Source organism: Aquila chrysaetos, chromosome 12 (assembly GCF_900496995.4).
Source record: "Aquila chrysaetos chrysaetos chromosome 12, bAquChr1.4, whole genome shotgun sequence".
NCBI classification, from domain to species: domain Eukaryota; kingdom Metazoa; phylum Chordata; class Aves; order Accipitriformes; family Accipitridae; genus Aquila; species Aquila chrysaetos.
In genome coordinates this window covers 24,134,284-24,157,246 of record NC_044015.1, presented here as the reverse complement: position 1 = coordinate 24,157,246, position 22,963 = coordinate 24,134,284, and the positions used below count along the sequence as shown (strand labels likewise).

The window sequence follows — 22,963 nt, the reverse complement described above, 5'->3', positions numbered from 1 at the left end:
GTGTTTTTTTTAAACACAAGTGTTATCTGTTGTGTTACTAAGTTTTAACATCTTACTTGGCTCCAAGCTGATGTGTTTTTCTTTAAACCTGGTCTCCTTTGCCATAGGAACTTACAGTCCTGTTTGTAAATATAGAAGCTTGTTTGTCAACATTAAAAAGTGCTAATAAAAATGCCTTGTGCTTAAACAGTGCTTTTTAATTAATGGTTCTCCAGTCACTTTATAAAAATCTTTGCAATTCACAATACCAGTCAGCAACTATTATCTAACAAATTTTGAAAATTAACAGAAAAATAAATGCATAACCATACCTCCTTGCCACAGCATAAGAACAAAAAACCCCCCTTGTTTTTAGTTTCTAAACTTAAAGAGCATCGAATTCTGAAGATGAATACTTTAGTAAATACGCCATTTCTGTGAATCGCATACAACAATAGCAAAATAAAAAAAAAACAAAACAGCAACAAGACTTATGAAGAGCAGCATTTGCAATTCTTCTAGAGGCCACTCTAAATTGCTCTTCCTTAAGGGTTAGTAGCCTCCTTTTCAACCAAGGTCTCATAGTCAAAATGATCTTGTAGGAAGTACACTAACTCAAATACTTCAGCTGACCTAACTATTTTCATCCATTACAGCTTTTATTTTCACTTCAATGAGTTCTTCTACTCGAGCTAGAACACTTTCTATTAAATCAAATGTGAAGAGGGCCGAGTGTAAAACCTGAAATGACAAAAGAAATTAGTTGGTTTTTTTGTTTGTTTTTTTTTACCCACTGTACATGTATGTTTGTCTCCAGATTGAAAAGAAAATTTCAGTACTTCTGAATAACTTTGAAGGAAATGCAAACTCACCTGAAGCTGCATTTCAGTAGTCATAGCAGGCATCTTTTCCCCACTAACAGTTACAGAACAAACTGTGTTAGAACTGTGTGCCTCTGTAGAAGAAAATAACCAACCAGAGATCAGGCTGCTGTTTCACATAACTTTTGGAATGAAAAGAGTATTTAATGTATTAGCATTTCTAGACAGTAATTGTTAAAAAAGACAAATGTAGGGACTGACCAAACACAGGACAGAAAGTGCTGAACCTTAAGAGGAAGACGGTTTGAGCTGGATGCTCTCTCTACACTTTCTATAACACATATGACTACATTACTAAACAGGCAATATCTGCAACTCAGAACAATTTTATATAGCTAAAATGCTCCTTAAAAGGAAAAAAAAAAGTTATTAAATCTGGTCTTTTTTTGACACATTTTTAATATTTCCACATCCAGAGAGATAGTAGGAGGTTCTTTAGCTTGACTTAATGAATCCAGACATGAAATACTTATTTTATTAAGAAAAGGCTGCAGGCTTCTCTGTTCCAGGCAGATTACTTGCAGCAGGCAAAACTACAAGGACAAGTCTGAAAACTAAGGGGAAAACCTCTTACATTCAGACCACATATTTGAAATTCAGCATAATGCTTACAAAGATTATACATTGGGGAAAAAGGCTAAACCATTTACTGTTACGAGTTAGATGTTCTCTCCCAAACTCAAATCTCTTTATGCTTTGTCAAAGGCTAGAGAAACGTAGGAGGGACTTCAAGAAAAAGCTTCTGGATTAATTGTAAAGGATTCCCTTTAGAAAGATATCCACAGGTTACCTTCAAAAAAATTCCCCTTCTCTGCCTCATGCTTACATAGTTTACAACAACAGAAGAGGATAAGACTAGCAGCAAAAAGCTGTACTGACATTTTTGGTAGCAGAAGCAAGTTCCTTGGGCTGTCGTAATTATAATGGAGACCACAAAGGAACAAAAGATCTGACATACACAGGGATCGCCTAAAGCAGCTACAGCTCTTATGCCCTGTGGAATTTGTCTGCTTAACCCAGAGCAGAATCTGATTCTTTGTGTCAGATTAAAAAAAAATTAAAAAAAAAAGAAAATCCAGAATGTAATCCTTCAGTCTTTAAGAGAGCACCTATTTGCTGTGTGAATTATTTCTTCTCTTGTTAACCTCCCCACACATAGTATGAAACCTAAGGGCTATAGATTCAGAGATACTTGGATGCTCCTGTCTAACCTTAAAATCAAAAGTATAAATGCAGAACAAGTTTTGAAGGTCTTCATGTGACATTTCTATCAGGTTTCCATAAGGTTTAAAAACGTGATGAGAGATAAACAAGTTGAGATTTTTCTGACCAATTATTAAAATTATTAATATCAAATATAGCAACTACTTAATTATTATTTGTAATTTGGAATAGTGTCAATAGTTAAATAAAACACGGTCTATATAGCACCCACCAATTCTTTGCTTCCAAAGGATTTCCAAAGTTTCTAAATATGAACAAAGCTAAGAAAAAAAGAGAACAACTAACCTCTTCTGTTTTCTTTCTTATTCTTTATTTCTGCTTCGTAGTGTGCTTTTGACATATTGAGTCCCACATGCAGTGGTTTTAAAAAATTCTGCTCAATCTTGGCAAGTGTGGTCCATACACCAGTCTATTCAAACAGAACAGAGAGGGTTACAAATTAGTTTGAATGAAGCACTGCAATGCTAAGTTTTCGAGCTCAAGTTTTCAGAGTAGTCTTTATAACATACACTTCTGTGCTGGGAGAAAAAAAAAAGTAGATTCATGCATTTAGGCATGAACAGCATCATGATGGATATTTAAGCTCCTCTCCCTCTCTCTCATATTATTTGTCAAAAACTGGAAGATGAAGTAGTCAAAAAAAATAAAGGGGGGACACACAACAAACTTAGTATGTAGGCTGATAACTACAGCAGTGGAAACACAAATTTTCAACTTGTTCTTGTAAGCAAAGCTGAAAGGATCTTGGGATGTTGGAGGTGGGTACTAGCCACTTTCTCAGGCTAGAATGTCTACAGTGAGTGAACAGCGGTTGTAGAGTCCTCTAAGATAATTTAGCAGCAAAACAGCACAAATATTTAAATTCATGTTCCTGAATTAACACTGTATTGCGATGCCAAATGAAAACTCTGATGAATGTCATGCTCCCCAAATATATAAGGGTTTTGTCTATATTGCATTCAGTTTAAAAAGCATTGTAGGAATGTTACTGGATATGCTGCTATCCCATCCTTAGGCACATTAGCCAAAGTGACCATGAACTTCTCCCCAGTTTGGCATGGGTGCAAGGAGTTTACAATAATGGCACTCAGGAAGAGTATCAGGACAACATATCAGGAAGAGATACAAGGAAAAGATGCTCAAAAGCCAGGCTGTTCAAGGTTATACAGCACAAGAGGAAAACTTCTCTGCCTTGGCACCTTATAAGCTTGTAGTTACAAAACTGCTGAAGAAGGAAACAAATACTAAGCAGTCTTTGTGTCTTTAGATATAGGAGCCATTTATATGACTCCCTTCTTCAGGCAGTGTCCTCAAAGGCCACATTAAGGATGATAAAAATAAGAATTCTCAATGTTAAATAGTATTGTTGATTACAGTGGAAAATTCACCAAATTTTAATGTTAAATGATACAAAGTTAACTAGTCAAATAAGAAAAATGGTAATTACTTCCACCAGAATGGGGTTAAAAATGAAGAAATAACTTTCCAGAAAAATAATGATTTTTAAACTTGATTAATGAAAGTGCTTGTTACACAGCAATCAGAACACCTGCACTGACCTGAAAGGAGGCATTTTATTTCTGCCCCACTTGCACTATTATGAAGGGAGACAGGGAGGAAGTCAAAAAGAACTGGCAGGGCTTAAATTTAAGGGAAAACTTCAGAAGACGTGATGCTATTTTCTCCTCAAACTGTAGGGACAGTCTTTATGCCAGGTACTAGACAGTACTATTACAGCAATTCTGTGCTACTATTTATAAATTTTTAATAACAATAAAAGAGGAATTCTCTCTTTTCTTACAAAGCTATGCATTTACATGAAACTGAGCAGACCGTAATGAGCACTTAAATAGTAATAACTCCTTAAATCTGAGAAACAGATATAGTCTATCAATACTAACTAATTACATAAATAGTAAATTAGAAATGCACCAAATAAAAGCTATTTTTGCTATTCGTTTTCATTATGGTTTTGGTAATCAGTGCAAGCTATATTATTATTTTTCTACCTAGACTAATAACATCATTAGGCACTTATAAAACTTGTATTCATAGATCTTAAAGTGCTCTAAAAGTAGATCAGAATTTTTCCTGTATTTTAGAAAACAGAAAATTATGTGCTGAAATCCATTACTCCAAATCATAAAATCAAGGAACTGGAGGAGACCAACAAAAACCTTATGATACTTACCTGCTAGAAGAAGGTTCCAATATTAATCTGACTATAATATTGCTTATTCAAGTGAAGAAAGGCTTTATGGTACTTTAAAACTGAAAAGCAATTTTTCTTTAAATTGTCACTAATTTAAACAAGTATTTTAAAGCAAAAATCAAAACATTTAGTACTAAGGAGATAGATGATACTTGTTCGCTACATGATATAGTGGATAAAAAGTTCCTGAGTCACATAAATTAGAGGAATGGTGGAACATAATGATTTCCAAGAGTCAACAGAAGTTGCATTTACTATTAGAATAAGTAGCCATTTGGTAGGGGAATGTAACTGGAAAACTAAACACAAATAATTCCACCAGCTCTTCAATGCTGTAGCGACACAATACAAGTCAGAGCACTTATAAATCAGCTGTTAGAATATGGAATCCATGTATCGATCCAGTTGTGAAATTCAAACAAGTTTCCCCTTGAGTATCCAGGAACACATTTCCATCAACTGCAGGTGGACAGGACTGACTGTATACAAAACCAGCAGATCCATCATAATATAATACATCGAATAGCCATACAGCAGTTGAATAACAAATACACTTTGCACTGATCTACCAGTAACAAATGTGTCAGACAGAAAAGAGCTAAACAAAACAGAGAAGAAAGAGGTGGGGATTACAACTAAAGCTATAAAATCCTGCTTTAAACTGAGGTAGCATAATATTATATGGGTAAAATACATAAGGGCAGTTTCAATTTTTTAAATATACTGCAAAGTTTAAATATGCAGAGTATTTCTGAAATATCTACATTCAAACATCCACACACAGGAGAATGAAGGTGAAGAGATATACCTGTAATAAAAACATAGGTAAACTGCAGTGGTGGGCAGTTTAGGCTGGCAAATTACCTTTGTATAAAACATTCTAGGCTGTTTCCAGTAAAGCAATGTAGCAGAAAATTGGATGGGTCTGGCCACTCCTTTTGTTACTTAAGCAGATGGATCTTGCAGACAAGAATTTTTTTGATGCTAATACCTAGAGAAGCTTTTAACATGTACCTATCATGCACCTGCACAGTTGCTGTAAATATATTGTTTTGCACAGCTAAAAACTATTTAAATATAATTAAATACTTTCTGAGAAATCCTAATACTAACAACTTTTAGCATATTGCACAAAAAGTATTTTGCCTAAAGATGAATAAAATGGATCTCTTGAACTGCAAAGTTTTGTATTATTATTATTATTATTATAAAGAAATCCACCTGGAGGCTTAAGGGGTACCAGCGAATAAATAAGCAAGAGTAACAAATATTTTTTTCTCATGGGAATATTTGATAGAGATGTGACTTTATGGTGACATACTGTAAAATTATGGACCCCAGTTCATCAGGCAGAGTAAAAGGATTAGCTTGTTTACAGTAACAGTTAAGCATGAATGCAATCAAATCTCATCAGAATAAAATAACACATCACGTATCTCCTAATGTAGTTAATAAAAGCATCACTTCCGGATTATTGACCATTGCAAAGAAAAATGCAAAAACCATGATCAAGGATAACAGTGCTCACATGAATCCAGCTCTCCCCTCAGCTAATCAATCATTTTCAAATCAATTAGTACTTACTTGATTATCACTTTCACAATCCTTAATGACTAAGTATCTCAGTAGATTTAGTGACGCCATAATCCTGTGAATTAAAAATGTACTATTTATCACTTAGAGTGCAGATTTATATCACAGGGATAATAATTTAAATTGCCCATTAGCCAGACATCCTAAAAATACCCATTTGTACAAAATGCAACCACCCATCTGTTGAGCAATATAGCTTAGTCTAGAGCACGAGTGTGCAGAAACATCCATGTTACAATGGTTGACACTTTGCAATTAAAACTGTCAGCAGATTGGAGTAGGCTGGTGATTGTGAGAGGAAGTTCTCTGAAGAGATGGAACCTTATTACAGAATTTGTAACACATATCACTGGTGATCCAAAGTTGATTTGAAACTAGTGTGACAGTTTTCTTTATTACTGTATTGAATTTTTACTTTTGAGTGCTTTTTAAAATACGCTTTTTGCTTTTGTTTTACCATACATCTTAGCAGAAACTATTTATTGCTTTTTTCAGATAAACAGTACAATTACAGATCATACATCTGGGTTTTTAAGTAGTTATGTGTCCATCTGGACACTATCACCCTACTGATTTACAAGCCCAATGATTACTCGTTATATAGGAAAAGACTAGTCCTATACAGGAGATTTTCAGAGACATTTCAGTTATTTTTATATTACTCAATACACATATTTGCTGTTCAGGTAGCTTTCTATTCCCACTCACGACATACTCGATTCCCAGCAGCAATCTGTGAAACAGTCTCAAAAAGGCTGTGTGCTATAAGTTGTATCTGATAATTATTATTCCCCTGTATCACCTAAGACAACATACCACATTTCTTTTGTTCCTCCAATTGCTTCTGCAGAAAGCTGACAAACCATATATTCCTGAATAAATAATGCTTTACCAATTAGTTCTATAATTTGACATCTAAGACCTTATATCCTCAGGGAATGGAGGAGGAATTCCTTTCTTATTGTTAAAATCAATGTAAAAGCATTGTGACATTCTTCTATACAGAATTAGTTGGAAAGATGGTTGAAATAAGTGATCATTTCCATTTCTAGTTCCAAAAATTTAAAATACATTGATGTTGTCACCTCATTAATTACATGAGGGCATACCCCCCATTGCAGTAAGATAGTTTGAAGTCTTTTTAAATTCTTAAACAAGGAAAAAAGTCCCTAACTGCAATTACAACTCACCTATCTGAGTTTTGCAGAAGATCTGTCTCAGCACCTTCTGGAAGCAAAAGCACTAAATCTAGAAGGGAGATCAGGTGATGTCCTGTAAACCAAATGTTGTCACATGTCCTCTGAAAAAAATGATATAAAAAGTTTAGCTGAGTACAAATTTAAATCTTAAAGGGATCTTAAATAAATCTTAAATAATTTAACAATAATTTTGGGAAAACAGAAAAGAAAAAAAAAAATCAAACACTGGAAGCAATATTTTCTAATTACTACATATGATTGAAGTATACAAACTAGTCTTTTCATAATCCTCCCTACTTTGTCTCTCCATGCCAAGCTGTTCTTTTCAATTTAATCAGAATAGATTCTCCACCTCTTCAGAATACCACCATCAATATAGTTAATATTTGTTTACATAAACTTAGTAAACTGTAGCAGGCACTCTCTTTTTTTTTTTATATGGAGGTATGAAACAATTAGCTATCTTTACCAGAGACTCTATTCATTTCATAATAGCAGCGTCACAAATTTTTTTTTTTTAAAAGATGATCAGGTGCTTTAAGTTTTCTTTGCATATTTCTAAACCTAGAAATGGACTGGAAGGAAAACTGAGATTAGATAAGGAGATAAGAAGTGTAACTGTCTGTTAAGTCAGATCAGATGATGGACCTGGAAAGACTAAGACTACCTGGGCACAAAAACTAAGATGAAATAAATTGATAGCAATCGGAAATTATTATCATTATGTTTATAATACAATTCTTTGCATTAAACTTAGAATATTAAAATCCATGACGAAATCTTAAAATTATTTGTCTTTTTGACAGCCAGAGAACTCTACACAGAAGTAATGTGTTAAGAGAATTCTGAAGCTGCATAGTCAAAAAATTAATTAGTAAGGAAATTTCAGAATATACTTTCACCTATTCAATTTTAATGCAAGCCCCTTTTGGAACAGTCTTCATATTACCATCTTCTCCACCCCTGCTGATTCAATATAGAGGACAGACTATGATCTAATAAATAGTATGTTTTCTAACATAATTATGCTAGCATAAAATATGCATAAGTTTACTATATTGTCCTAATTGACGAAAGGCAGTATCCTTGAGAATCAAATTTGGTTTGGAAAAGGCCCTAAGCAGTTAAAAAAATAAAAAAAAAAAAAAAAAAAGAGAGAGAAAAAGTTAATCATTTATTTTCAATTAATTTTTCCAACTTCCTGGTATAAATGATTATAAAATATGGTATTTAAATGGCTTTGATCTAGCTCAACCCTTTCTGATGAATTTAATGTTTGTGAAGCACTCATAATATAATGCTGACTGTCATCATAACATAATGCTGACTGTCATCAACTAGGGTTGTTTAGTCTGGAGAAAAGGACGCTGAGGGGAGACCTTATTGCTCTCTACAACTCCCTGAAAGGAGGTTGTAGTGAGGTGGGTACTGGTCTCTTCTATCAAGTAACTAGTGATAGGACGAGAGGAAATGGCCTCAAGTTGCGCCAGGGGAGGTTTAGATTGGGTATTAGGAAAAATTTCTTTACTGAAAGGGTTGTCAGGCATTGCAACAGGCTCCGTCCAGGGAAGTGGTGGAATCACCATCCCTGGAGGTGTTTAAAAGATGCATAGATGTGGCACTTCAGGACATGGTTTAGTGGGCATGGTGGTGTTGGGTTGACAGTTGGAGTCGATGATCTTAAACGTCTTTTCCAACCTAGATGATTCTATGATCATAAAAACCAAGAAAAAATTAATAAGTCTGTCTGAACTGGAGCATTTGAATTATATTCAAGAAGTGAGGACTGTGAGGATAAAACAAAATACTGAATAGTTCCTCTTTAATAAAGTAGCAGGTATTTTCAAGCACAGAAAAGGTAATAATAACTTCTTAGAAAAATAGAGTAAAATTTTGCAATTAAAGAATACAATTGTAAAATTATAATGTAAAAATACATATGCAGAAAAAAGCCAAATTAATATTTTTAATTATACAACTTCCCAATCTTAGGTTTTGTTTCAAAGTGGATTTTTTTAATGCATCACTCAAAGCTTAAGCTGTCCACATTTTCTCAACATAATACTCATAGAATTTTTAGATGGCAACTTGGTTTTTAGTGGTAATAGCCTCACCGTTAATGATAAGTGAATCTGATCTTTTATATTTTTAATAATGTATCCTTCCACACCAGCATGGTTGCTTGTCTTCAGTAAACACCTTCAAACAAACAAAAAAAAGATATTATCTCTTCAAAGCTGCCTATATAGATAGCTCAAAACTTAGATGACATTATGACCTTATTCACTAAGTGGGAGTTTTACCACAGAAAAATAAGATGACTATGTAACCTTTAAACACTAGCTTACGTAAGACAGCTGATTTTATGTGACACAACTGAAATTAATTATTTATCCAAAAATTAACATAGTAAAATTAATGTGGTTTACCAGATAGAAACTCTGACAGAAATCATTGTGTACACAATTAAGCTGCAATAAGGCTGATATTACACAGCCTACAGTAATTTGGATGCATACCTGAATAATGCATATTTTCCCTCTGTGTCAAACTTGTCTATGAACAACTGCAAAATATGTAAACTCTTCTTTCTCTAAAGAAAAAAAAAAAGATGTTACCAGATTAATTCTAATTAAATAAATTCAGCACTTAACTGATTCTGTAGGTCACATTACATACCAGATGCTCTATGGGACAAAGGGTCATAACTTTCACCAAATCCTGCAGTTGGACAAAGAAAACATGATTTCTAATAGCATACAGATTATTACATTACATTACTCTGGCTAAAATCTACTCAAGATGTTAAAAAAAACCAAACCAAAACAAAAAAACCCACAGACCACAAAACCATGCTTATGCGAAGATTCTCATCAGAGAAATTCACATTAGCTTCAGTGGTTGAAATCCCAGGGCTGATATACAAAAGCATCATCTTTCAGCTGAGATCAATGCCCACCTGCTTCAGCGGCCTGTACATACACTAAGTGTATTTTAATTGTCACTGAAACTTCATGCTGTAGCAGGTAGAAAAGACAATCAATTCTGTACAGCAAGACACTGAAGGTTTCAATTTAACGACACAAGTGTATAAAGGTTCAGTAGTATGTCCTCTCTCCAACACCTAGAAGACAGCTAGACATTATTTATAATCAAACGTTAAAGACATCTGTATGTTGCTTCTTATTACCTGAGGTACATTAATAAAATCTCTGAGTTCTAAATACTGATGGAGAAGGCTATTATCTTCCATTCTCAATAAACAGCTCTCAAACAGATCCTGCAGGTGGGAGGGGAAAAAAAAAAAAAAAAAAAGCTGCCAACATTTTGCACATATCTAAAACATTAATCTATATGCCTAACATTTCATGGCTAAAATTGCCTTCACTATAAATTCTCATTCAGATATCCAAAGTTCCTAGGAGATACGAATGTAAGTGATAATGGTAATTTAAACATTTATGCATGTGTGTAAAGTTCAATAAATATAAGTGTTTGTAACACTGAAGAATACCTAATTAAGTCTCAAAATATTTCTGAAACTGTTATCTGAACTATCATTTGCACCTTTCTTAGAAAGGGAAACTAAAGTTTTACCATTACTTAATTTGGAAAAAATAAACATTCTAACATTGAAAATTTCATCAGAAGAAAACTTACAAGTCCTTTAGATAACATAGATTCTTCTGTTCTAGAAAAAAAAGAAACATTATCAAATTTAAGTTGTTGATTAAAAAGACACTGTTGATATTTCAGAAGAAACACTAGAACGGAGATCAAAAAGAACTTGTCCCTCAACAATTTTCATTCTATTTTCTAAATATAGTATCTTTGTTATTCCTCTCAAAGATTTTTAGGATAAGCTGGCTGATGGAAAAGTTGAAAATTAGACTCCTCTCTTCAGGGTCAAAATTACTTTTTTTTCCCCTCAATTTTTATAAATGCTCAGAAGCAGCATCTCATATCTCACAGGTATCAAGACATGGATTAACAAAGAAAATGAAACTTTTTCCAGATGATTCCATTTGCATAGTTCTGCAAGCCTAAGAAAAACAGAGCAGATCCTAAACTGAAGAGACCAGGAAGCTTTGTTTAAATTTTACCAGGAAATGGTAACCAGTCATAATGGGAAACTTCCCTTCTATAGCAGTACTAGAAATTATTTGGTCAACACTTCTGCTTATGGAAGGTAAAATAATCACAATATATAGAAAAGCCTGACCTTTAATCAGATTACATACTGTATCAGAATACATTCAAATAAATACTATCATGATAGTCTTCTCTAGTAGTAAACTAATTGTTACAGAAGTACAAGTAAATACACAATCTAATTATTCTGCATGCGTTTAAAAGATCTTAATTTTGCATTTTCAGAATAAAGTTTCTAAAAATGGTATCACAATACAAGCTGAAAACAGTAAATAAATGTTTTAGACAACTTTTCATACTTCCTAGTAAAAGAAACCATCTTGTTGTGGAACTTGCCATTTTAACTCTCAGGTTTAAAAACCTCCTCTGAACTTATCTGGTATATTCAAAATTTTATTCTATGAAATACTATAAAAGATCACACCCGCTATCTAGAACTCTAAATGGCATAAACCCTACCTTTTCAGTAGCACTTCAATATGTGTCATATTGCATTGCAGAAGGTATGATGGACTAAAAGAGAAAAATTAGGTTTACATTAAACTGCATAAGCCATATACATTTGCACATAGTTTATATATTTTACAGGATTCATCTTTTTTAAAAAATATATAAAAATATCTTTATAAAATCAGTAATTTTGAAATAGACACAAAATATTAAGTCAAATTGCTCTTAAGAACTGTTACGTGGAAACTGTCTATAAATGCAACTGAAAATTTAATACATGTTAATTTTCAGCATGTGACTAATTCTACCCGTTTCTTTAAAAAGGCAGCTCATCTAAAATTAAACCATAATAAAGTAATCTGCAGGACTGGAGTATGTTCTTATGGATATAATATAAGCTACACAAAATATAAATACATAAAGGTTGACATAAAACAAATACTAGTGAAATACAGTTTTCACTCATAACTCGACAAATAAAAAGTTTTCTTCTGCTCAGAAAGAATCTTCGAAGTACAGACTTAGGATAAATGAGGAAGAATAGTTCTTACCTAAATACCATTGGAAAGCAATCAATACCAAAATGCTGAACAAACATCAGATATGACAGACATGCCAAAGAATCTGCAGAATTCTTTCGTTCTATGTCTGCAAACTCTTGATTCTTCCAGTGTGAACTTATGCTTTTATGATGTAAAAACACTAGTGGTATTAATTCTTTTATATCCCACAAAATGTCCTAAAAAAAAAAAAAAAACAACAAAAAAAAAGATAGATTGCCTATAGTTGCCTTTAAAAGGCCTGTACACCCATTAAGTTTCAAAGCTTTAACTGTATTTACAGTATACTCTCTTACATAGCATAAATTAATATAACTATTTTGTGAGTATTTATGATATATACACATACACAAAAAAGACCCTGCAGGAAAAATAACTACTGTTAGAAGAACGTTACTAAGATAGCAAAGTCAAGCATTCAAAAGTTAGCAAAAGACGAAGTCACCCTGCAAACCCCTAGTTTGGCTCCCTTATCCACAATGCTATGAATAACAACAGCTTCATGATCACATTATGCCACAGGACCCCTGTGTTTTTCAGATCACAGAACGATCGGTATTTTGTTTTCTGCTCACTCAATATGCAACATAATGTTTATCTGCTAAAGGCAAGCCCCGCTTTGAAGTTAGAATCACTCTGTATGGCCCTTCTTTCCAGTGCACAACACAATGACACCCGAGAACTTCACAAATACTAGTGTGGTGTGTCGCCCCGCCATTCACATGAATTAGGAGGTAGTATAACTCCTATTGTACATACTACGAAGAAACAGTGAGATCAAGGTTAACTCCCTATTCTGGGGTTGTCCAAACTGAACATCCACGATCTCACGTTTTGGAAAACTAGGATTACAGAAGAAGTCATATAGTCAGAGCATGACTTTACTGACCTTAGCTGCAGCTCTCATTACCCAATTCCACAAACAGCGGAAGTGAATTTCTTGAGAAAATGAAGAAAATGTAATTCACAATTAGCATAAAAAACATGGTTTCAGACTGTGCCTAACAGGAAAGGCAGAATAAAAAGCCAGTTTTTCAGAGCACCCTTCAACTATCTTAACCATGAGATCATCTTCTGGTAAGCCCTGCCTCCTTAACTGCACACCCTGAAAGTCCTGCAATAAATGAAGTAAAGGTCTCAGAGACAAGATTCTCTTTTATTGCACAACTCCTGATTGATCCATATACCAGTTCCATCCTATGCTGAGACATGCTGTGGAAAAAAATGGATGTGATCATGACAGAAAACCTAATTATTGTTGAAAAACAACCAAAAGTTTTGTTCTGCTAACTGCTCTAGTGTGTTTTACTTTACAATCTTAACATTTGGATGTAGAATTCTGCATGCAAAAATGCTTAGATTTTTAAACACAAATTGGAGAAGAGTTGCATCACATGGCAACTTCCAGACTTCCTCTGCACGCATGCACATTTGCACACATACAGTACATTTACATGTACTTTCCTCACCCCAGATGGCTCCAAGTCTTCCTTTTGCAACTCATCAATTCTTAGTGTGCCGTTCCCTCCCCAAAAATGACACCCTGACCCAGTCCCTCCGTTCTTCTAGGACTAATTCCTCCACTATATCATATAAAAAGCTGTCTGTCTTCTAACTCCCTAGTTCATCGTTCACAGCCATTTCAGCCATCTTCCTCCGATAGCTGGATTTCCTCAGCCAGCTTCACCCCAACTCTACCTTCTCTGTAACTTCCATTTCCCTCTTACATAGCTCCAGACATTCTTTGACTTTTGTCTTTCTGTATTTGACTTGTGAATTTTTCTCCTCTAACCAGGGATAATAAGGTAGAACAAAGTCCAAAGCTCAAACTTAACTCTTCTTTCATACAGTCAACATTAACATGAGAAACAAGTGTATTCATAGTTAAGAAAACAATTTACAGAAAAGAATTGTAATGGCCAGTTATCAAAAGTAGAATTGTATTTTTGTTAAAGGTAAATATTAATAACCAGTTAATAGTCATTTAATGCTTAGTTCTCCTATACTTCTAAAAAGGTCAGCTTGTTTTATAAGAGTTGAAGACATTAGCTGCAATCTTGATACAAATGAGCTGTGACTGTCTATTCAGTGTTACCCAACTAGTGACCCGTTGGCTATCCTGAGGGAAGACTCCATTTAGTACTGACAATATTTTCCACTCTTACATTTCATTACAAGATTTACCAGCCTGCTTCTGAATAAACTGTTATAAAATAATCCAGCACCTGGTTGTCCAGAAGGTTCCTTCATTTCAACAGCCCAGCACAAATCATTGTATAACCATGCACTTGAAAATTAGAGAAAATTGCTGTTTACAAATACTTTAAATTTGGTGTACTGGGTTTGGCTGGCATGGAGTTGATTTTCTTCATGGCAGCCCATATGGTGCTGTGTTTTAGATTTGTGACCAAAACAGCATTGATAATGCCAGTGCTTCAGCTATTGCTGAACAGTGGTTGCACAGCATCAAGGCCTTCTGTTTCTTACCCTGCCCCTCAGCAAGCCAGCAGAGGGCGGGTGAGAAGCTGGGAGGGAACACAGCTGGGACAGCCGACCCAAGCCGATGAAATTGATATTCCATACCATATAACATCATGTTCAGCAACAAACTGGAGGTGGGCAGGGGGAGGATGAAGCAGTATTTTTCAGATTAACTGCTGTTCAGAGACTAGCTAGGCATCAGTCTGCTGGTAGGAGGTGGTGAGTGACTGCTATTGCATCACTTGGGTTTTTTTCCTTCACTTACTAAATTGTCTTTTTCTCTACCCATGAGTTTTCCTTGCTTTTGCCCTTCGGATTCTCTTCCCCATTCTGCTAGGGGGGCCTAAGTGAGTGACTGGGTGGGGGCTTAGCTGCCAGGTGGGGTCAAGCCAGTACATCTGAATATGTGCAGGAGAGGAAATACTCTTTACCACATTCAAAACATGAACAAAGCACAGCTCTACTTTCTGTAATTTTATTAATCACACCTAGTCCTATTTCTGAAAACATACACGTATTAGGTGCAGTCCATGCACAGGCTGGAACACGCAGCTCCTTATAAGGCTTGGTTTTGCTGCAAATTTAAATAAAATTATCTATACCCACAATAATCTTGCTCTAATAAAACACAGCTTCTACGTAAAACATTCAAAACCAGAGTAACAGCATTGCTAGCATGGAGTGGACATGTTCCCACTGAATTTCCAGCTATAGCATCAGCAGCAGTCAAACATCAATTTATATTCTTTAATAGTCAGCTGGCACTGCATTAGGCATGTAGATCTTACCTTGACATAATACTGCAGCAAAGACAATCCTTTAGATATTCTAATAAATTCACACATCACCAAGAAAAATAAGCAGTTACAGCAAAGTAACAGCTACTGATTCAGACAGCAGTCCAAACTGGTTTATCAAGGAGCAAAACTGTGTCTGCAAGATTTGTAATTTCCAGAGATGGGACCTGGAACTGTTCTAGACCCTTATCTACCTGCATTATCTTACAAAGCCCAGGAAGTCATCCCACTAATCAATAAAGGAAGCACAATGAGCTCTAGAGCGAATTATAGGTAATTCTGAACTAGACCACTGGTTTTGCAAACACTGTAATTAATTTTGACTGCACTTACTATAATTTCAGTTGCAAAATGCCGAAAGGGATGTTCTTCAATGCCTTCGAGTTGTTCAAGCTGAGCTGTCAATAATGGGTATTTCAGGCATTTCATACAGCTGAAATAAAAATGGGATGAAACTAAATCACCAATATGGTCACAAATACAGACTATAATAGTGTCACTGATAACCAAGAATAAAGTCTATACTCGTATTAGCTGCTGCTATTCCTGATATTCCAGGGAGAATAAAAAAAAGACCATCTCCTGTAGAAGCATTCCTTAGACTTCACTTCCAGAATATGATTATCCTCACTGTTGTAATTTGAGAAGGAGCAGAGGAATATCAAATCAGCTTCACAGCACAGAGACCAAGATTTCTTTACCATTTCCCTGTACTAAAAAAAAAAAATTATTTTTACCTTTCTTCTCTCACTTCATAAATATGTAAGGCATATTTAGTTTTTTTTTTCTTTTTTGAAATACCACATTAGTTAATATAAGTTGGCAGCATTATAAAACACTAAGATGATTTATTTACTGCCTATGCAATAAAAGCCTACAGTTCATTTTGTTAAGTTACATGAATATATTACACTGACATAAAATGCTCACAATTTTAATAATTCTTCTTTCAGCTCCATGTCATTGTATTCTGATGACTTTTCCATGTTTTTAATAACTTCATTCACAAAAGGTTTAGTAAAGTCCACCACTGCATTACAACATTGACAGAGACCAAGTTTATCTTCCTGTATTTGTTGTTTTGTATAAGGTACAGGTAAGGGAGTAAGCTGATTCATAATCATGGCCAAAGATAAACCCAATGAGTAGGCCTTCTTGTTCTGAAGTTTCAAAAGCACTGGGGGAAAAAAAAAAAAAAAAAAAAAAAGGAAAAAAAAAGGAGAGAAATAACATTTTGAGACATTAAGTTATTACTTACTCAGTAGAGGAAAATGCGAAGAAAAACAATGTAACTACATAAGAAAGCCTTTAGTTTCAGAGAAGGGGAGGGACTGACACCTGAAATCACATGAGCAAATCCAGCAAGACTAAATGTCATCAGCTAGTTTAATATGCTGTAGTTAAGATGACCATATATTTGAGAATGACAAATATTAAACCAGTCATGCATTTCAACACATTTTTCCTTTCTCTGTAGCACCATGGTTGAGTACTGAAAAAAATCTTTCTAGAAGTAGTCTAAGTGAGGTAATACTCATTTATCTGACCTGGAGAACTCACCTATTGCTTGACTCCTTCTGCACTTGGCAAAATCAGAGACCATGGCCCAACTTTTCTCCTGAGACCTGACTCTACCTGAAGCAGCTCAGAACTGTTCCATACCCCACGGCAGAACCAACAGAGGGGCTCCCAGACTGAGGAAGCAGCACAAGTGGCTCTCCACTTAAACTGCACTCAGTGCAGGCTAACTGCAGATTGGCTATCCAAAAAAACACATACTTCTAATTACCAAAATGCTTCTCTTGTTAAATTCTAACATAACACATCTCAGAGACTGCTACAATCAGACTTAAACTTGATAGACAACAGTTGATTTCATCTCGCATATCAAACCAGAAACTACTACTTGTTACCTACTTAGTGGGTGTCCAAAACCAACATTTTTAGTTTTTATATGTAAGCCAAAAGAATGCTTCCCCCTCACCAATCAAATATTTCAACCTGCTTCAATCTGAAGTAAACGTTTTATAGTATGAAAATATGGAATTGTATGTTTTAAAAGTTAAATAATGAAGAATTTCACAAATCCATGTAATTCTCTATAACAGTATGAATTGTTTACATCTCTAACTATAATGTCACAGGACCACATTCTCTTGTAAATGATGAAAAATAGCTGAGTATTGCTTTTTCAACTGATGCTATTAATCCCATCTAAAATCTTTTTCTAACAGGCCAATATAAGCATGAAAGTTATACCTTATGTTATTTTGCAGAATGTAATAGACTGTAAAGCCTGTCAAGACAGATGTATTCTGAAGCTATTCCAGCAAAGGCTAAATTAAATTGATAAATAAGTAAGAAAATAATTTAATGCAGAAATCACATGAGAAACTGAATCTTACCTGTCTGCAAAGGCCGAAGCAATAACATGACAGTTTGGCACGCTTGCTCTCCAGACGCCTGCTCAATCTGCTCAAGTAAACCCAAAAAAAGTTCCTTCGGATTGCATAGCTGCCAGAGAGGAACAATGCATATTTTTTAATAACCATGGTCATAAGCTAAAAAACTCTTCACAAGCAAACTTCAACACAGAAGTTCCTGAACATCAAGAAAGCAGACCTGAACATCCAAGACAATCTATAAGAAAACAAATATGAAACAGTAAGTACTTCCCTATAATTAATGTCTTCTGTAGAGCGTATATGTGTGTACACTTCTATATAAGCTGAAAAAATATAACAATAAATAACAACACTAAACTTGATTTCTATGGTCTATAAAAACCTCACAGTACCTTAGCAAAGTAATCCTTAGGAGTAGAGAGAAAAGAAAAACTTCAGTGCGAATTTAATTCAAGCTATAGAGTTTACAAGTTGTTTTTTAAGTACATGAATGAAAGGGAACTAGCTGTCTACAGATTAAGACTTTTCCCCTACTACTCCATCAGAATCATCAGGTAATCATTGTCACACTGTATCTGCAGTAGACAAGAGGCAGTATTGTTGTGGCTGCTCTGACTGCAGCAGCTGGCTATCAAAAATTTCATGAGTTCTATCTGCCTTTTTCTGCTGTGTAATGCTGTCTCTTTGTTTTGCCCAGTTACTAATTCCACAAAATTCGTAAGAGGTCAATTATCTCTGAGAACATTAAGCCTGTCTCAACTTCAGATGAAATTGGCTTGTGAGTTTAAAAGTTACAGGAAATGGACAGAAGAACCCAGAAGTATTCATGACTTGTTTTCTTTGGAAATCAGGGAAAATTAGGACCTCTCCCTTCCCTACAATTATTGTATTATAACCATATATTTAAAAAAAAAAAATACCTGTGCCAACTGATCTAGTATCTTCAGGCAGTGTTCTCGCTTATCATCTTCCTGCTTATACATGAAAATACATCTAACAAGAGGAGAGATGAGATTCCAACCCATATTCTTGATGATAACCTAAAAAACAGATTTTCAGAGAATAAATCAACACTGGACATCTTCTAAACCCAGAAAGATTGTATATATGAAGGCGAAAAAAGACAACAGGTCCATGTCCTGGTTGTAACCAACACCACAATGATATAATTGAAAATTTAACAACTATTACCATAAAGTTTTGTATTTGACATTCATTGTATTCTCTCCCTATACCTATAAACACAGCTGCATACATTGCATAGCTTTCTTCAATGGATTAATTCTAATGTGTCAATATATTTTTCTAAGAATTTATATAACAATACATTTAAAACAGGACTGAGTAGAGGAGTTTTGCTGAAAGAAAGAATGCTTAGACAAATTATGTTTAACCCGAGGGGATTGAGATCTTCAGTTGTTACTCCAAACTCACAAAATTCAAAACCAGACTGTGAACCCCATGTAACATTGCCAAAACATTCCACCCTTCACTTTCTTTCTGAACTTCCTATTTATCTGTGTACAATTTAGTATATACTCCCAGATCCCCAAAGTGCCTACAGACGTTAACATCTCTTACATTAGCATCAGCTTAGTTGGCTTTTACAGTTTTGGCCAATATTATTATATCCATCTGTGGTGGGTTGACCCCAGACAGCAACTAAGCACCCACCAGCTGCTTGCTCACTCTCCTCTCCCAGTGGGATGGGGGAGAGAATCAGAAGAGCAAAACAGAGTAACTCATGGGTCAAAATAAGGAAAATTTAATAAGTGAAGGACAAAAGAGAGCAGGGGGCAGGGGAGGGAATGACACAAACCAACTCCCACTGGCAGACCAATGCCCAATCAGTCTCCAAGCAACAACTACTTTGGAATGGGTCCCCGTCCCCATCTCCATCTGTTTTGATTGCTGAGTATGACGTTATATGGTATGGTACCTCTCTTTCATCAGTTGAGGTCAGCTGTCCCAGCTGTGTTCCCTCCCAACTTCCCTGCTTACTGAGGAGGCTGAGGGAGAAACGGAGAAGTCCTTGACACTGTACAAGCACTGATCAGCAATAGCTGAAACACTGGCATATTACCAACACTGTTTTAGTCACCAATCTGAAACACAGCACCATATAGGCTGCCATGAAGAAAATCAACTCCATGCCAGCCAGACCCAGTCCCCTATCTGAAATCCTGTCCTGCAAAAGAGGGACACTGTCACTTTCTCTTAATTATGCTTTTGTCTTCTCTTTTCTCTTTGCTTAACTCACTGAAAAACAGTTATTAATGGTTTTGTTAAGATTACCATGACTTGGTTTCTGTGAGCTACCCGAAGTTACACAAATACACGCACTTTACACAGAGCAACTTATTAACTGTTCATATGCACAGCCTTGCTCCACAGTGAAAGTGGCTTTCCCTTTTTAATAAGCAGTTTTATCTATTTAACGGTGTTAGCGCACAACTAATACATAGTGCAAACTTAAACTCACCTTATTTTTCTCATTTTGAATTACTTCTAATAACTGAGCTGCATACCCATCTTCTAAACATTTCTGACCTGCTACCTGAAACAGACTAAAATCTTCTCCTTTGAAATCAGCTTCTTCCAGAATTTGCTAGAAAGAAAATATGCATGTTTAACTCCATACTTACAAAAGGCAAATGAGAAAATCCAAGCTTTCATTTCAAAATTAAACGTAGTGTCATTGTAACTTACCTCTTCTTACATACATCTTTCACATATTAAAAAAGCTACCAAGAGCTACTACAGAAGACACAGCGGTATTTCAATAGCACTTTCTAAGTCTAGACTACAGCACACTGTTTGGAAGGTACATTTTCTACAACAACCTGCTAGGGTTTTGTTCCTTCAGACAAGTACTGTTCAGTACCAGAATTCTCCATAGAGAATTCAATGAAAGATGGAGGCTGAACTTAGCTGCCCAATGAGGAGTTCTGCTAACAACTAACTGTCTTGTGTTTCGGGGTCATTTTGGTTTTAATTATAATATATGAAGAGAAACACACACTACTTACACTTGTTACTTTTACGGAAAGAAAACTACTTACACATCTTTGTATTATTGCTTGAAGTTCATCAACTGCCATTATAGTTTGACTTTGTTCTGGCATTGAAAACTATTATAAATTAAAGAGTGCACTATTAAAACACATGAAGTAAAAACAAAGATAGAAAAATAATCACACTATCCAAAAAAACACCAATAGAGGAATGAGAATAACCTAAACAGACAGATATTATGAAGACCACGTGATAAAAAAACAGGAAAAATGCATTTTTAGGAAGTGTACACTGTATTATTCTACTCCCCATATTTGCAAGAAACAGTATTACAGACAAGAAACAACCTGCATTTTATGTATAAGGAAGCAATTTTTCAAGTAGTATCAAGGTCATCTTAAGAAGTCAGGAGGCCTCAGCTACTGCTTGGGTACATACATTGAAAACTGCAGCAAATACAGAGTAAGTCTGGATTCCTTGCGTACCAAGCGCAGATGCCCATGATATACTACATTTTCTGTGACTATTCTCACCAGAGGAGCTCCTGCTCAGCCTTGACTGGAGCACTCTAACCTGATGCCTGGGATGTGCACAGCTGATCCAACCACCATGCCAGTTTATATCGACAGTCCAATCAAGATTACATATGCACTATCATTTATTTCATTCTAGCGTCTAGGTTAGGCTAGTTCAGTGGCCTTTTACTTCTAGATACTATAATTTAAAACTTTCTTGCTATAAACAAGTTAAACATTTGACTAATGTTAAGTACATACAAAGTTTTACACAGTCAGGATCAGGACCGTGAATTACAAATAAAGTCAAGCTTGGTTATCCCATGTGATATATCAGAGCAGCAGTCAAAACCTTTAGTTTTAAGTAATGCCATGTGCCTAAACCTGGTTATATGATCACTATGAGAGTCAATTACCTCTACACCTGGATAATTAGCTAACTATTCATCAAAAGACCCAAGTTCCATATTTATACAGACATCTCAGTGTAACATCCTCAATCATTCCTCTTATGTTTGACCTCGGCTACAGCACACAACATCTCGATAACTAAGCTACCTGGATGTTTACAAAAAACAGGCAACTCACAGAAGCTTAAAAAGCATCTGTGTATGAATTTTATTATTCAAATAATAAACAACTCACTTTCTATTCTCAAAGGCCTATTTTAATATTTTTACGTCACTGCAATCTACCAATGTATCCAGCCTGTCATTTTAATTTGGTCATTATCATACACTTTATTACCACACGTTGTACTATTTGAGCTCTTCATTTTACAGGATGTTAGTAATCCTCCCAAAACAGTTTAAATACACTTTTGAACGCTAACGTTCTTGCATTTTCAGCCCTCAGTAACTTTACAATGTACTTACAGCCTTGAAACATGCCATGAGCCATTCCAGGGATTTACCAGCTGAGCTCACAGACGATCTCAGGCCTTAATACTTAATCCAGTTTCTAATTAAATCTTTTCAGAGGTTTCAGCGGCAGGTGGGCAGCGGCTGAATCATGTGAAACTTTCTACTATTAGCACTCACCAAACTCCCTCCTCTCTAACAAACATCTACCTCAGCCCCTTCCCTAGGCGGGGTACAACACGCAAGCCAGTACGAAGAGGCTGCCAACGCGAGCCCTTAACGCACGGCTGAATTAAAAAAAACCACAGGCCACCCCACACCCCGCCCCACCTCAGCGGGCCGTCAGTAGAGCCGCTCCCCCGCCGCAGCCCCGACCAGCCGTACCCCTCCGTGCCCGCCGCTCGACACGACCGCCACGCCGCCACCACCCTCTCTCCGCTCCCGGCCCGGGCTACGCCGCGCCGGCGGCTCCGCCTCCCGGGTGAGAGGTCAGGGGGAGGGAGCAGGTGGCCACGATGATGGCGGCCGGGAAGCCGGAGGGCGGCGCACCGGGGAAGCCCAGCCGGCGGCGCGCAGGTAGGCTCCAGGCTCCGCGCGCCGGTCCCCCCGCCCGGCGCTTTGGGCTCTCCCTGTGCCCTCA

At 35.9% G+C, this 22,963-nt stretch overlaps 2 protein-coding genes across 7 annotated transcripts in view; one reads left to right on the top strand and one right to left on the bottom strand.

Moving 5' to 3' along the window:
- Positions 1 to 176: 176 nt before the first annotated feature.
- GLMN (glomulin, FKBP associated protein) lies at positions 177 to 22,769 on the bottom strand. Of its 4 annotated transcripts, none has more exons than XM_030032881.2 (19): positions 22,654 to 22,769; positions 20,996 to 21,064; positions 20,416 to 20,541; positions 18,854 to 18,973; positions 17,934 to 18,042; positions 16,459 to 16,705; positions 15,862 to 15,961; positions 12,242 to 12,429; positions 11,700 to 11,753; positions 10,749 to 10,779; positions 10,279 to 10,368; positions 9,768 to 9,809; positions 9,608 to 9,681; positions 9,203 to 9,287; positions 7,080 to 7,189; positions 5,881 to 5,944; positions 2,370 to 2,493; positions 852 to 934; positions 177 to 720 (listed from the first exon to the last, which is right to left on the bottom strand). In XM_030032881.2, the coding sequence occupies exons 2-19, from the start codon at positions 21,056 to 21,058 to the stop codon at positions 613 to 615; spliced, it is 1,818 nt and encodes a 605-aa protein (XP_029888741.1). In that variant the 5' UTR covers positions 21,059 to 21,064; positions 22,654 to 22,769; the 3' UTR covers positions 177 to 612. The 4 variants fall into 4 exon arrangements, with proteins under 4 accessions (XP_029888741.1, XP_029888742.1, XP_029888740.1 ...); XM_030032882.2 differs by having other exon boundaries at positions 22,649 to 22,745; XM_030032880.2 differs by lacking the exon at positions 22,654 to 22,769 and adding an exon at positions 22,339 to 22,611.
- Positions 22,770 to 22,797: 28 nt separating this feature from the next.
- Positions 22,798 to 22,963, top strand: part of RPAP2 (RNA polymerase II associated protein 2) — a 41,891-nt gene continuing 41,725 nt past the window's right edge. The window contains exon 1 of one of the 3 annotated variants that reach the window (XM_030032874.2): positions 22,798 to 22,899. In XM_030032874.2, coding sequence (XP_029888734.1) covers positions 22,839 to 22,899 — 61 coding nt within the window. In that variant the 5' untranslated portion in view covers positions 22,798 to 22,838. The remainder of the gene's footprint in view (positions 22,900 to 22,963) is intronic. The other 2 variants (XM_030032875.2, XM_030032877.2) reach the window with 2 other exon arrangements.

Coding starts and splice junctions, on each gene's coding strand:
- GLMN (XM_030032880.2), bottom strand. Junction 18,974..20,415: donor TTCAAAATGAGAAAAATAAG/GTGAGTTTAAGT, acceptor TCTGTTTTTTAG/GTTATCATCAAGAATATGGG. Junction 2,494..5,880: donor ATTGTGAAAGTGATAATCAA/GTAAGTACTAAT, acceptor CTGTTTGAATAG/ACTGGTGTATGGACCACACT.